We start from the raw sequence: 15,700 nt of genomic DNA, 5'->3' as shown, positions 1-15,700 counted from the left end.
AAGGTTAGACAATCGAAAAGAGGAGATGATTTTTGAAAATATCGGCGAAAAAAGCAACCCCTCCCTGTAGAAAAGTGCCAAGTTGAGGGTGAAGAAATTAATGTTTTTAGCCAATTTTTCGGTATTTGATGTCTGAAGGGTCGAACTTCAAAACGATACTGATCTTGTGAAAATCCATTGCCTCTGTTGAAAGTTTTAGGCAGACATGCAAACATACATACATTTATATATTGGTAGCTCAAATTTTCGACCCAAACCGATTAAAAAGCTTGCCCTATCTCTGAATACCCGTTATGTAAAATTTCAAATGTTTAGACCAGAAATTGTCTGAGTAATTTGGTAGACTGCATAGGTCAAATTTTTGTTAAACTTTGACCCCTATTATGACCCCATAACATTTGTTTTGGGCTCAAATCAAGTTAAGTTAGATCCATGTCTAAGGAACCTATATCTAAAATTTCAATTGTTTATACTCAAAATTAGTGGAGGAGTTTGGTAGAGTTCTCAAAGGTCAAATTGTTGAACTTTGACCTCTTAACAGCCAAATTTCTGGCCAAAAACGGATTACAAATATTTTCCCAAATCTCCATACCCTGTATATCAAATTTCGAGTCTGTAGACTGAAAATTAATGGTTATTGTCTCAGAAAATGCACACACACACACACATTTTCACTTTTATAGATATATATATATTTGTCAAAAAATGATCATAGTCCCAGCATGATAATATGATAGCAGGCCTGCTAACATCACCTTTTAACGTGTTTAACAATGTACATAAACATGATGACTAGGCACAGCTGCAATAATCGGTTGCACTTGACCCACTAATTTGACTAAGGCACATCGATTGCATTCCTCCCAATCCACTTTGCATTTTCCAACATTAAGGGGATCTCAAAAGTCGCAAATGGTGCAGACTTCCTGTTTTTGTTCACTTGCAGTTTCAATTTCTGGAGAAGCAGTTTTGTTTTTCTCACATTCAACATAAATGGACGTGAATCAGCAAGATCATGTGATCAAATGGCTGTTCATGAAGTTATCCATGTTTTTGTCATGTTTTCAATTACATTAACAAGAACTCACTTAGTGTTGGCGAGAAACATAGATATGGCACAAGTGTAACATATTTTATGTTACAAACCAGTTTGACAAATGTAACAAATCATGGTTAAAAGTGAAAAATATGACAGGATTATTATAGTAATCTGCAAGGTCAAACATAACTATTAAAAAAAAAAATTATAATCTTGATATTAAATCGATTAGAATGCATTTTGTTTCTTCATAAATAAATCTTCTATTTTATCTTCTGTTAAAAGTTGGTAGGGGGTCGTATTATTCTGAGACCTTAACACACATAGCTATTAATTTACAAATATAATATAACTGTTAACTTACAAATATAATCAGATAAATAATTACGAATTTACAAGTTTGTGTTTATTTTTTTTTTTATTTGAGAACCCACCAGCAATGATAGTGTTCTTTTTTTTTCTTTCTTTTTTTTTGTACAAATTAAAAATTTACTCCCCACTCTCCCCAAAAACCTGCTGTTTCATAGACAAGAAATATAGATACTTGGATAAAACTTTAAAAAAATTGTTTTTAAAAATCAGTTAATTATTTTAAATTAAATTGCGAATTAAAATTGATAAAGAATGATACCCTTACTATAATGAAGCTTTTGTGTTAGTATATTTGCAACTCAACTCTGAATATTATCGCGAAATATTACATTGTCAATGAGCTTAATATGCCAGATTCATGTTTTCATGTTCAAAATAGAACAATAACTTCTTAATCTAGTGATCATGCGATTAGTGTCCTAAGCTTAGTTAATTTGTACATCTCAGTAATTGACTATCCATTCTTATTGTTTCTTATTTAATGATTATTTTCATTTTATTAGAACACATCATTATATTTACACATTTTGTTAAATGTTGTGAATAGAAACTTAGTATTTTGTGTGAAAAGTGTTTCCATTTTTTCCCAATCAATTTATTTCTATATTGTAAATTAAAAACAAAGCCCCCTCTACCACCATCCCCTGAAGCAAAAAAGTGCCTTCATCCATCCACACTAAATTCATTACAACATTCAATTCTACTAGAATGTATTTCAATTCATTAATAAACAAATCAGTTGACTTATTCTTTTGTTGAATTATAAAATACCCCCCCCACACACACACACATTTTACAAATATTATTTTATATTATAACATTTTTTGATGAAAAGGGTTTTACAGTCAGTTTACTTCTGAAGGTTACAATTCTTATTTTCCTCAATTTGGTCAGGCAATGCCTGAACACTGGTCCTACTAGTATCTGTCATTTTTTAATTTTTAAACTGTCACTCATTATTGCATAAAAAAAAGAAAAACATGATATCCATAATTTATAGAATGTAGTCAATTTGCTAAATTGACACAAATAGAAGTTTCTAAGGACATTTTGATTCATTTTTGTTTTAAAATATTAATTTTGTTTAATTCACATTTACACTGAAATTTTAGAATGCACTCTGTTATGAAAAAAATATTTTTTTTAAATTAACAATCACTTTTTTTTATTTGAGTCTCAACTCTATAAGTGAAATTTATTTTTGAAATTAAATGAAAGATTTGACATTTTCTCTTATCATTTTATTAATATTTTTTTATTTAAATAACTTTGACTTTAATCATTTTTTTCATGTAGATTATATTTTTAGACAAAATCCACATACATACCAACTTACGACTACAATTGATTACATATAAGTTCATATTAACTTAATGTGAAAATATTAGGTTATGTAATAATATTGGTGAAGTTATTGTTATCAATATTTTCTTAACTTATTTATATAATCAGATTTAGGTCATATTTTATTACTATTTCTCTTAAAAACAGCCATACTTTTTCAAGATTAATTGTATTTTTTCCTTCTTGGCAGACTGTCCTCAGTCTGCCAAGAAGGAAAAAATACAATTAATCTTGACAATGGCAATTTCCATCTTGGGGGCATTTTGTGGCTATTTTGAAGAAAATAATTTTAAGATACAAATGGACATGGAGACTGTAAAGGCTACTTAGAAAATATATACCATGCATGCATATAGATATATATAATCTGTAGGTTTTGTGTGAGAGCCCCAGCAAAGTGATTGATTATTTATTTATATCTTTATATAAACAAAGGCTGAAGAGTCCAATATATAAAGAACCAAAGACTAGTTCCCCTTTATGTTGGGTCTGAAACCGATGGTACCAAGGTTTTTCTGATCTTCTGTAATACACCTCTCTCTCTCTCTCTCTCTCTCTATATATATATATATATATATATATATATATATATTTGTAAAGTTAGTCAATCGTAGCTTGCATATCTTGTAAGTCGATGAAAAACCTATATATATGATTTTGAATTTTTTTTTATATTATTCTGAGTGCAAATTAATTTGAAAAAATGTTTTGAGATTTGGGTAAGTGCAATGTCAAATACTTTGTCATGTTAAACTCGTTCAACTGATAGCATGTCAAATTTATATTTTTTAGGTCAAATTTTTAGTTCAAATAATTGATTTCTGTATAATAATTTTTATAATTATAAAAAATTTTTTTCCAATTTTGGTAGGTAAACCAAAGTTACTGACATCGGTCAAATGTATGTTTTCTTTTTACCAAAATCTCCTCTTCAGTGGTGTTTTTCTAGTTGTTAAAGTATATTAAATTCTATAAATCAATACAAGTTAAAATCTAAAGAAACATGTGACAAATATGTATGATGCATGGGGTGAGAGGGGGAAGGAGTAAATGATAAGTTTTTATATATAGAGTGTTCAGGTAGCTGAGGTTACATCCCTTGGTCATTTCTTCAGATTCTCGTGTTCAAAAACTTGATTTTGTTTAGACATGGTTGCCTTTATTATTATCTTGGTCACAGGGAATTTACAGGTATTAAAATAATTTTTGATATCCTAGTTTCCTTCAATGTATAATGTTAATTTTCTCAACTAATATTTTGTTATCGAAATGCACTCAAATTCTAAGACTTGACAACTATTGGAATATTTACTATAAAAATTGTCTTATTTAATAAAAATCCCAAGACATTTTTTTCATAGAAGTGATTTTGCACAGAATCACTAGCAGAATGGCCTTTTTCGGCTTGTCTTTGCGTAATAAATTCCTGGAGGGGTGACTGGTGCATCATATCCCATGACATAATCTTTGGAGATCTTTGTTTTGCAATGTCCCCAGATTGCGCTGTGCACTGATGCTGTCCGACATGCATAAAAGTTGCATTCATTGATAGATGATAGATATATGTCTACTGCCCTCCAGTGGTCACATAGGACACCGCTCATCAACTCTGAAAAAAGAAATAATATTTTGTCAATCGACTGACACATTTAGAGAGACTGAAAATGAGCACAATACAACTTTTTAAGTTATATTAAAGTGTAAAATATTTATTGTAAACGAGTTATTGCTGGGCCCCCCCCCCTTTTTTTTCTATATTACACATAACTTTAAGAGGGAGGGGAGTAATCGTGAGTTCAAATTTTTGTCCACCTATATTAAAACAAAAATAAAGAAACAAATTGTATGATGTACGTACCTGTGATGAAAATCATGTAAATTGCTCAATTAGTTTTTAGTTGTTCATAAGAAAATCGTTTTAAAGCAGTTTATGAGAATTCATAGGCAATCTATAAAAAACAATGGAGATAATTCAATAATTCAAACTTGCAAGATTTAATGTTGATTGCAACATAAATCTTGCAAGTTTTAATTATTGAATTATCTCCATTGTTTTTTATAGATTGTTTCCAAAATGGCAGACAAGACAGCTGCTGTTACTCATAAAATTTGATATTTTAATGTAGGAATTCTGGACAAGAACCTGAGTTCATAACTTTTCTAACAGTATAAGTGCATTTGTTTATCAACTCTTTTTAAATTATTTAATACCAAATTCTTCCCAATTGACGCCATTAACGATTATTACACTGCCACCTTACATTCATTAAACCTTATCCTCGAGTGGCCTTCAGGCCTAGATAAGTGGTGACTCCTAAGTAACAAAAACAACTGATTTTGGTAGAAGTCTTTATTCAAGTTCTTAATAATTTTGAATATTTATGCATGATGTTGTCTTTAACTCATTACATATTCATATAGTTTTATGATAGAAATTTGATTAAACTCGGACAGGTACTGCCACCCCACTCTCAAAGTAGACCAGGTTGTAATACTAACTTTGTGCTGACATCACACCCTCTAAAGCCTCCAAATTGTGCCTTCACCACTGGATATCCACGACAACAGGTATTAATAACTAACCACAATAGATCCATATGGATTTGAACCACCAACTAACAAACATTATTTTTGTAGTTATGGAATAAGAAACAAACATTGTTAACCATCCGACAGCTATTAATCTAGCTATAAGTATTCCTCTTAAATATATAACTCATATTATACATATACTTATGGTAATTTAAAAATAGTTTTAATTTAAGTTGCCATAAGTTGAACATAATATTTTAAAAATATGAAAGTTAGGCATACAAATAGCTGTGTTTTGGTATTTGCTTCCAACTTTACATACAGTATTTTAAGACTCGTTTAAATGACAGTGAACCGTTTTGATACATGAAAATACTTTTGCATTTTTCAAAGTGAATGAAGAATTAAATTTGAAGTTTAAATGATTGTGTGCAATAAAATACTTTCTTTATCGTGTTGCATATTATGCTAAATTGATTTATTTATATTTGGGAGTATTTTATTATTGCAGACACAAAAGTTCAGTTAAAAAATTTGGAGCTTGGTCAGCACTTAGACAATTTGAGAATACCTTTTATATTTCCTTGTAAAAGATTAACAGCATTAGCATAAAATGCATTTGGACATCCTGGCTGTGATTTTCCTCCATTGACATAAAAATCTACTGTTCCAGTTGGCTGTCGAATTCCAAAGCCTGAAATTAAAAAAAAAAAAATGAAAAAGAAATTGTATAATTTTAGGTCAAAGTGCACTTTATGGATGCTGCAAAACCACACATTTTTAAAGGCCAACTTTTGTCATAAAAATCCCATAAAATCTTACTCTGACAGCATAAACCATACAATCAATTTTTCCTAATTACTTAAATCATAATAGGAGCAGCAAAGAGGAAAGAAAGCAATAGAAACAGACTCCACAAGTGTTAAAAGGAAGTTGACACTCAGTTCTATCCAGTTATGTTTTTGGAAAAATAAGATCTATCATGGTGGATGCCTTAAATAGAGGGAGTAGAATTGCTAGAATGATTTTCATTGGCTGATGTTGTGCATTCATGTTATATGTATTTTTTTCTAGCCATTTAGTTATCAATGTTTATGTAGCACATTTGAGGAGGAAGCATTTTCTTTTAAGAAATGGTTAGGTTGCTGGTGAAGTGCGTCTAATGATTTAAAATCTGAAATGGGCAGTGAAATCAGTGCATCACTTGGAATGTCTCTGAGATATATTTCATCTCATCATAAATGTAAAATTTTATGCCAACATGCTGTCATGCTATAAGATAGTGGGCTGCATGTTTTGATGGTACATATGAATGGCAGATGTTGCAGATGATAGTTGCTCAGACAAGGGAAGGGGGAAACACATAGAGAATTAGAAATATTTCTGGATGTAGTTCGGCCACCCAAGATATTTTTATTTTTTTCCTGAAATAATATATCATAATAAATGGAGACCAACCTATTTGAGAAAAGTAATGTCAAAGATTTGAAAATAAGCTTCTTTGAATGGACTCTATATAGCTGTTATCTTCAGTGAATATCTCAAGTATAAAAAGCTTCTGAATAGTCAAATGGTGACAACTAACAAAGGCTGAAATTCAGTTATGGGTGAAAAGATTCCCGAAAATAGGAAGAGTGTGTAGTCAAAAAAATCTCAACTTGCAAGTTTGCTGTTCAACCTAAAAAAAAAAATGTGTCATTTTAATGTCCAAAGAAAAATAAATATTTGTTAGTTGTTTTAAGCTTGTGATGTGGTTTTTGTTTTGAAGAAGAGTTCCCGCATTAACTAGATCAAACAACTTTGGATCAGCACAACAAGTGAAACAATCATGCATGTGTGCAATGAATGCACCTGGGCATGTTCATAGCCATTGCCAGCAGAAATGATCCAAAGTATTTACTTTCCATCCAGATAAGTGTTGTGTTAATCTGTCAACCTTTCATTATTCAAGATATTGAATAGACCACCCGGGTATTCAATTGATACTAGTCACCATAACATTGTCGTGTAGGTGTGAACAAAAAGCAAAAGAATCTTCAACTCAGTGTGTGAAAAGAATTTTAAACATCAGTTATCAAAAGAGCTAAGGACTATATGATTTGAAAAGTGGATAACAGGAAGTCAGAAGCAAATAGTCAACCGGAGTCCTTTGTGGGAAAAGATAGATTTTACAATGTGATCTTCCAGGGCAGGAAATTTGAGTAAGTTTAAAAATCGGTCAAACTGGATGTGAGACATCTAGCAGAAAACAACAACGTCATTAGACGGCATCACTCTAAAACCAGCACGTTACGTTTAGGCATCATTAAAGCATGAATGATGTTTTCTTTTTTACTGTGCAATATATATAAATAATAAATACAGTAAGTATATGAATTGTAATAATAGAAATTACAATAACTATGAAAGAAGAATAGTATGATAAAAAAAATCATGTATATATAAAACTAAAACTTTGTGGTTGTCTATCTCCACAAATGGATAATGGCAAAGAGATTATGTGAGTTGGAAGACATCGTTATATTCTTTATAATGCTACAAATAGATGACAGCATTCATTAAAACATTGAGAAGAGATCTATTATTATGATGTGATAAATGATAAAAGGATAACATCCATTAAAACAGAGGAGGTAAAAAAAACACCGGGCACACTGGATGACACAAAATTATGACATCATCCATCAAATTAGAAACAGGGCAAGAGATGCTTTATCTACCAGATCAAATCTCACTTCAATACAAATAAAAACGAAACCAAATGTAAAATGTAAACTACAGAAACTCAACTGTTAATCACTCAAAAGCCGTAAAGCAGAATTGATAGAATTACAGATAAGTTACCTAGAAACATCAAAGATTTCACATCTGTGTGAATTACATCAACGAATTTGGCATCTGAACGATCCAACTTCACCTGATCATCTCTCCCTTCAAAACCTGGGCCGGCTGGATCAAGACCTGCAGTAGAACATGTGCACATTTGATAATATATATTGAAAATAAAATGATTTGTGAGTGGTAAGGTAAAAATATGAAAAAATAATTTGGATGAAAACGATTCTGTGTAGATCAATAATAATCTCTACTATTATATACAAAAAGAACTTTGTATGTGTGAGTTCGTTCCCTATGGACTCGAAAACAGCTGGGCCGAGTTTTATGAAATTTCACATGGAGGTACTTAATGTGCCTGGTAGTGTTCTTAGATAGGTTTTGTATCAGAATGTCTTTGATAAGTATCGATAATCAGTAACTGAAATAATCCAATGAAAGCAGGAACAGGCAATTTTGACTAAAGTTAACACCTGACACAGCCTAACATTACAATTGCATTTGAGAAGTTTTATTACCGTACAAGCTGAAAGGCTCGACATACAAAATCAACAGTAGGTTGACAAGGGAAAGTTCAAAATGAATGTTTCTGTTTGAAGCACAATTGAAGCATGGTACTTGACTTTTTCATTTTAAACTTAAATTCAAGCGTTATCACTGCACAAGCAGTAAGGTCAGGCATATAAAATCAACAGTAGGTTCTTTGATATGACAGGAACGTTTGAAACGAATGTTTCTCTTTAGAGCATAATTGAAGCATAATATTTGATGTTTGCATTTTAAACTTTCATTGAAGCCATTAGATAAAAAATAATTTTATAAAATCAAAAATATGTTCTCTACAGTACAATGTAGACTACAATGTATTGTGGATTAAGTCACAGTGGAGAGGCATGTGAAGCTTCCTCCTAGTGCAAAACGATAGATCCCCAATTAGAGCAGGCAATCTATTGATTTGATTTAAAAATGAGCGATTTCACCATTTTGATGACAATAAAATATGAGAATGAAATATTCATTGATCATCATTAAATCCCAGGCAACATCAGGTCTCTGTACTACTTATTTATAAAAATACACCTGAAAAAAAAACTTTGAAATGAGGTCGTATCTATTGCTTCTTGCTGAGCAGATGTCCATTGAATGTTTTCCCACTGTCGGCCGGTTAAAAATGCATGGGTAGATAACTCTGCTTTCCAAAAATGCTATTTTGAATATGGGAGACAACTTAAGGGTAAAGAATTATTCCTCCTTAAACATTATTTTTCCTATTCAATCTAACGTATATTACTATGGAGAAAGCAATTTGGATTAAATCCCACAAAATGTAGAGAAAATAAGTTGAAAAATAGTAATTGCACATTATCAACTACCGGCTGTTTGTAGACCTCAAACTTTTGCTCCAAAAGAAAGCAATTTGGCTCCAATGAAATAGTGATATAGAAACCGAGGTGTATTTTGAAGCCAAAAACAAATCATTTTCCAAAAAAGGCATTGAATTGAGGAAAGAGACTATGTTGATGAATAAATAATTTGACCTAAAGTTATTGTTTTTAGGCTCGAGACTTATTGAGTGATGTGTTAAAATGTCTTTGGATAAATCCAATGCTACTCAATAGAGCAAACTTAAATTCTAGCTGGAAAACTATCTCCAGCAACCTTTAATTGACTACCAAAAAATTTACTTTTTTTAGATTTTTCAGATTACTGTTCTCACCTTGGATGTTATTCTCACAATATTTTGATCAATATAATCTCTGACCTTCATCTGGTGCATCTTATCAATCTTGACTAGGAATCTGTATAACATTTCAAACGGAAGCCTTTATTTAATTCATGCGGTAGTTTGCACTTTTCTCTCAGCTATGATGGGGTTAAAGTTTTAAACAATTGTTACAATACAACTTCAGTTGAGGATTCCAACTTGAAATTTATTCTCGAATATGTGTTAAGAAAAGAAAAAAATGTAATATGCCAGTCATGGAATGTTATTACCCAAATGGCAAGGTAATCCAAGGTTCTTTGATCTGTTATGTAATAACCAAGAACACAATTCGACAAGACAAGAGAAAATGATTGGACACAACAACAAGACTATACATATGTATCTCTATGTATATCAATTATTTTATTATGCAATAAAATTTAATAAACACAAAACATAGCATGCAATGTCCTAATGGGTCAAAACAAATAAAGTCAGCAAATTAACCAATGCCTCTTTTTTCTCTCCTTTTTCCTTTCTTTATATAAAATGATATTTGGTTACACAAAAACAAATGTCTGAAGATTTTAGTTTGGCTATTCATGTGAGTGGAAAGGATTGGGATAAAAAGGGGGAATTATAAGCACAGAATACTTATCACTTGGAAAAGGTATAATCTAAATAAAGTGAAAGATCCAACGGAAATAAAATATTCAAGAGGAGCAATCATCCAATTCCTAACTTCTCAGAATTTTAATTGTTCTTTAAGGTTCATACTAACATGTCCATTCCTCGATTTGTAGTAAGCATGGTTCTTTAGAATGTCTGCTTTTTTCTGCTATGCTGTTAAATATTTGCCCTTTCTTTAGTGCAGCTATTTCCAAACTGAGTTGATTCTAGTGCATGGCAAATTTGGTAATTTCTCTGTCGTTGATTCTGGTAATGTCTGCATTCTATGGCATTTGGACTCTCCCCATGTGGTTTTATTTTCACGTCAATTCTATTTCAAGCTACTTGCTTTCTCTCCCTTTTTACTTTTAGGAAGGAAGAACGGATGTGGGGAGGGTAAGGGGATAAAACTATATATGACGTGACCAGGGGGGATGGATGGGGTTGGTAATAAAGGGAGAGGAGGGATTCTTGTTATCATGCATTTTAGATGACTCTCATATTGTCATCAACACCCAATCATGCATGCGTGTAACACAATTCGTAATTGTATTGATAGTATCACCTGTACTGAAGATTGAACCTTCAACCTCCATAAGATTGTCACTTAGAACTAATAATTACTTTACACTTTTATCGATTGCAGAATGGTTACATCAGGTGAAACATTGTAAGAATAACCACCAAGATGAGAACAGCAGTGCAAATAATCTAACAATATATATGAATACCTTAGTTGATTACTTTAATAAAGATTCATTCTTATTAAGGTAATTCCATAATATTTTCTTCAAATTTTAGTGAATGATGCAATCATGTATTTTTCTACTTTTTGTTGAAAAGATTTTGATTATTAATTAAAATAAACTATTTTAGTTAATTTGAAGCATGTTTTTTGAAGCCCAAAAGTTTGTCAATAACAAAATAGATTTTGTTTCTGATTTTGAGTTTATCTTTCATGGATTAAAAATAATCTAAAAAATTTTTACAAGCATTGAGTTCATATTTTTTGTCAGGATTAATATGTGTATGTGATAAATAGACAAACCTGATATGCGTCCAAGTCCTTGCACCGCTTGTCCAATATATCCAGCGATGTGTGCTCCCAGACTGTGACCAATGAGATGAAAGGTATCCAGGGAAGCATGGAAGTTGTTTTGAAGAGTTTGTATGGTGCTAGCAACAACAGCACCAACCAAGCGGGCATTTGCAATCGCCTGGTGATATAAAACCCCCTTACCACCTGTATTCCAGGTGACAACGAAAATATTAGCAACTTCCTTGAAAAAGAAAACAAAAGAAGAAAAATAGTGAGTAGTTATGTAATACGTTTTGTAAGACCTGCAATTTTAAAAATTAAGATGCTTTCTCGTTGACCAAAAGTTAATTTCTAGACAATGAAAATGACATATGAGGCAAAATTTGAATGAATCTTGGACCAATATGGTTATATTGAAATGGTTAATGACACACTGTCATCACTTGAAGAAAACATCAGAACCTTTTCCAGCTGATACCAGATCATTGACATAACAGAATACTTTAAAAAAAAATAATAAAAACACTTTTTAGTCAACATCGCAACGTGACAACTTCAGTAAAGAAAAATTATATAAAACTTTGCAACACAATAAAATGGAAAATACGTAAATCTCAATTCTGTTGGGGTTTTTTCATGCTGTTCCAGTTGTTCTACACCAGTTAAAACAAAATTAGTTAAAAATCAGTTTTTACAAACACAAAGCGTAGTGGAGTGAAAAAAGATCCTGAGTTGTATACCTCGTGAGTACACAGGAAAAAATGACATAAAACCTTTTACAAATTCAGCAAATTTTGTAAGATATTTGTTATGGCATATCAACTCTTTTCAAATTATTTAATGCCAAGTTTATTCATTTTTAGTAAAAAAAAATGGATATTTCATTTTCTTAATATTTTCAAATATTCAAATAATTTGTTTTGTTTAAATATTCAAATAATTTGTTTCTATAGCAATTCCCTCACTCAGACACTCAGTTCAACAAAAGGTGTATAAGAATAAAAGGATACTTAAGTGTTGCTTGAAGAGAGTTACTTGCTTTGGTGCATGAGCAAGTAAAAGTGGAGGTGGAGCTGAGTGAAGTGTTTGAAGTCAGTTTACTTCATTTCTAGATTTTGTCAATTTTACAAGTTTGGCAAAATCTCATGGGCTTATGTAATCAGTGACATTTTTGATTCAGTCGAAATATGAACATGTTATATATATATATATATATATATATATATATATATATATATATTAAAATTATTTGAGATGAGACTTCATAATTTGTGTATTCATTCTTTTGCAGACTTATCTTCATCTTCATAGCTGTTGTTCTTTTACCAGGTTTCGACCAACTCATCCTCTGGCCTTCTTCAAGTGATCAACAACTATGGAAGGCAGTAATTACTCGGGATACAGTTACAAGACTCAGCATTCCTATCCTGCCGTGGTTAATCACCTGAGAAGGCCAAAGAATGAATTGGCCGAAACGTGGTGAAACAATAACTATGAAGATGAGGAGACTGATTTTCATTAGCTGTAAAGAATGAATACATGGACGTACTTATAGCTTCTCTATAGCCATTCCCTCACTCAGAAACTCATGTTTCTGACCTGCCTCCCAGATCATGAACATCAGCAAGCTTCACTTCTAGACTTATTCCTTACCACAGTACCTGACGATTGTGCGACTAATGCACAATTGGAAATGCAGACCACCTAGTGGAAGCAGTAGACATCAATCTTAAATTCCAACCCTAAAGTGAGGAGTCATTGCTCAAAACGACAAGGTACTACAAAATGGCATCAGAGAACATATCAAAGACTAATATCTTCTCTCTTTCTGCAGGACAGTGTGCTAATAGAACAACCAAATTGTGCAAAGCAGGCATTGAAGCATTTGTTCTCACATGGAAGTATTATAGCAAACCCCATTCATCCCATGGTCCACTATAGATTGTACAGCTGCCATTGCACAAAAACAGCATGAATTCCGTCAGTTCATAAGTCATAAGTCATTTAAAAATAGGCAAAAATTTATAGATACTAGAAATCATTGTAAGAGAGAAATAGTCACAGCTAAAAGAAGTTATGCTGAAATAACCAGGTAACACATAAATTCACAGAAGATATAAACTTGCGATTTTGGAAAATTTATAATATTGTAGTAAATAAAGAGCAATTAGTAATTCCTCCACTATCTAACAATCAGAAAGTCACATGCAAGGCAACTGAGAAGGTAACTGCTTGCTCGGCGATTTGCCTATAACTCCACCTTAGAGCCAACTAACCTTATGCAGACTGAAGCCACACCTGATCATCTGAAAATCACCCCTTCTCATGCGTACGATATCATAAAAAACTTAGACACCTCCAAGGCATGTGAGCCTGATCACATCTCTGCTATACTAATTACGAAATGCTCAGCTGAGCTAGCCCCCATACTTTCCAAACTCTACAACAAATGTCTTGCTGAATCTTGCTTCCCTAATAGCTGGAAGATGGCCTCTGTGATACCAGTGTACAAGAATTCTAGTGAAAGGACTGACCCTCACAATTATTGCCTTATCAGTCTCCTGCACCTCTGCACTAAAATTTTTAAGACCTTAATCAATCAAGCACTAGCCCACCACAAAAGCTAATCTTCTTTTTGACAAACAGTATGGATTTAGGCAATGTCATTCTACAAAAGATATTTTAACAATAAGTCTTGTTTGGGTGAATAAGAGTACAAAAAAAAATATTTTGATTTTAATTTTTTTAAGGCGACACAAAAGTGATGCAAAACTGTTCAATTAGGAAAGTTAATTTTACAGATTGTGGGATATTCTAGTTTTTTAGTTCTTTTTTTCCACTTCTTTATATGCAAGAACAATTACGAAAACAATAAAAAAAACACTGAGCAGTTTTACACACCAATGGCGATGCCTGTTCATAACTAAAACCTTCTAACTTCCATGCATATAAGTATAAATATACGGCAAAATGTTGCACTTACCCGTGTCATGATTTGCTTGACCATATCTTTGACCCACACATCAAACGCAGTTTGCTGGTATCCATGGATGATAAATTTGGTGGGTCTTTTATTTGAGAATCGACTACTGTTAAGGCTGACTGCATTGTCCTCAACAATCTGTGGTTTCTCTGCACCTGTTTCAGGTGTATACAGCAGAAGTTTGACTCGGAGTTTAGATGGTGATTCGGGCAGATGACCATGACTATTTGTGAATGGTGGGGAATTGGAAAAGCATCCATAATGATCATAGCATACCTTTGAAAATTTCACATCTGAAACTGACCAGTGAATATGATTATTAACAAAACAAATCAACAATAAATTATTTATAAAAAAATAAATAATATAAAAGAGGTGTCGCATATCAAATTAACCAATTCTCTCTAAATCAACTAATTTCTGGGCACAATATTAAACTTCCATGGGCAAGATTTTCACTCAATACTTAACTACCTCCGTCCCACCAACATCACTTTTCCTAGTCCTTTCTAACTTTCATGTGAAAAAAATATATTACCTTACTGACCCTCAACTACTCAAAGTTTGTCTACAATGTGGAGTTGTGCTTTAGGTTAATCTATATGTATAAAAGGCAAAACATGCACAAGAGTTTTTGTATGTCCAAGAAAGGCTTTTTTCGCCGGGGGGGGGGGATACTATGTCTTACAACTGTTTATATACCCCTTAGATAATAATATCTAGGATTTGCGAATGCGTGTTACGTCTAGATTTATTTATGTCGACTTTTACACAATTCTTGCTATTTCGGTCTGTTTTGTGTTGATTCGGCTTTTTTGCATAAAAGTGAAATTGATGTGAAACTAAGGTGCAGTTCTTGGCCTATTGACCGGAAGCATCCAGAAAGCAATGGATGTTTGGTCAATGTTGGTTTTCACCGTCATATCAGACAATTGCTTTCATTTGGACACTCCCCTTATAAAGGGGGAGATGGTTTTCCTCAACATGTTGGGGAAACAAAACCAGACAAAGTTGGGTAAAAAACAAACTAAAAAGAACTGTCCCACAGTTAAAATTAAGTGCAGAATTTCATTTCCTTTGACCTAATTAGATTCGCCACGCACCTGCCATTTATAAACGCTAAGTTGAAATTGTTTTCAGTTACTTTCCTTTCATGGGCGAGTGGATAACTTACCAAGTTTT

General features: G+C 32.2%; 1 protein-coding gene across 1 annotated transcript; it reads right to left on the bottom strand.

The window, feature by feature from the left end:
- Window positions 1-5,775: 5,775 nt before the first annotated feature.
- Window positions 5,776-14,936, bottom strand: LOC145240242 (pancreatic lipase-related protein 2-like). Its single transcript, XM_080103826.1, has 4 exons — window positions 14,519-14,936; window positions 11,545-11,776; window positions 8,132-8,248; window positions 5,776-5,981 (listed from the first exon to the last, which is right to left on the bottom strand). Exons 1-4 carry the CDS (start codon window positions 14,900-14,902, stop codon window positions 5,833-5,835), a joined length of 882 nt encoding a protein of 293 aa, XP_079959952.1. The 5' UTR covers window positions 14,903-14,936; the 3' UTR covers window positions 5,776-5,832.
- Between the last annotated feature and the right edge of the window lie 764 nt (window positions 14,937-15,700).

Source organism: Euprymna scolopes, chromosome 2 (assembly GCF_053919585.1).
Source record: "Euprymna scolopes isolate OS-2025 chromosome 2, ASM5391958v1, whole genome shotgun sequence".
NCBI classification, from domain to species: domain Eukaryota; kingdom Metazoa; phylum Mollusca; class Cephalopoda; order Sepiida; family Sepiolidae; genus Euprymna; species Euprymna scolopes.
This window is presented reverse-complemented; position numbering and strand designations above follow the sequence as displayed.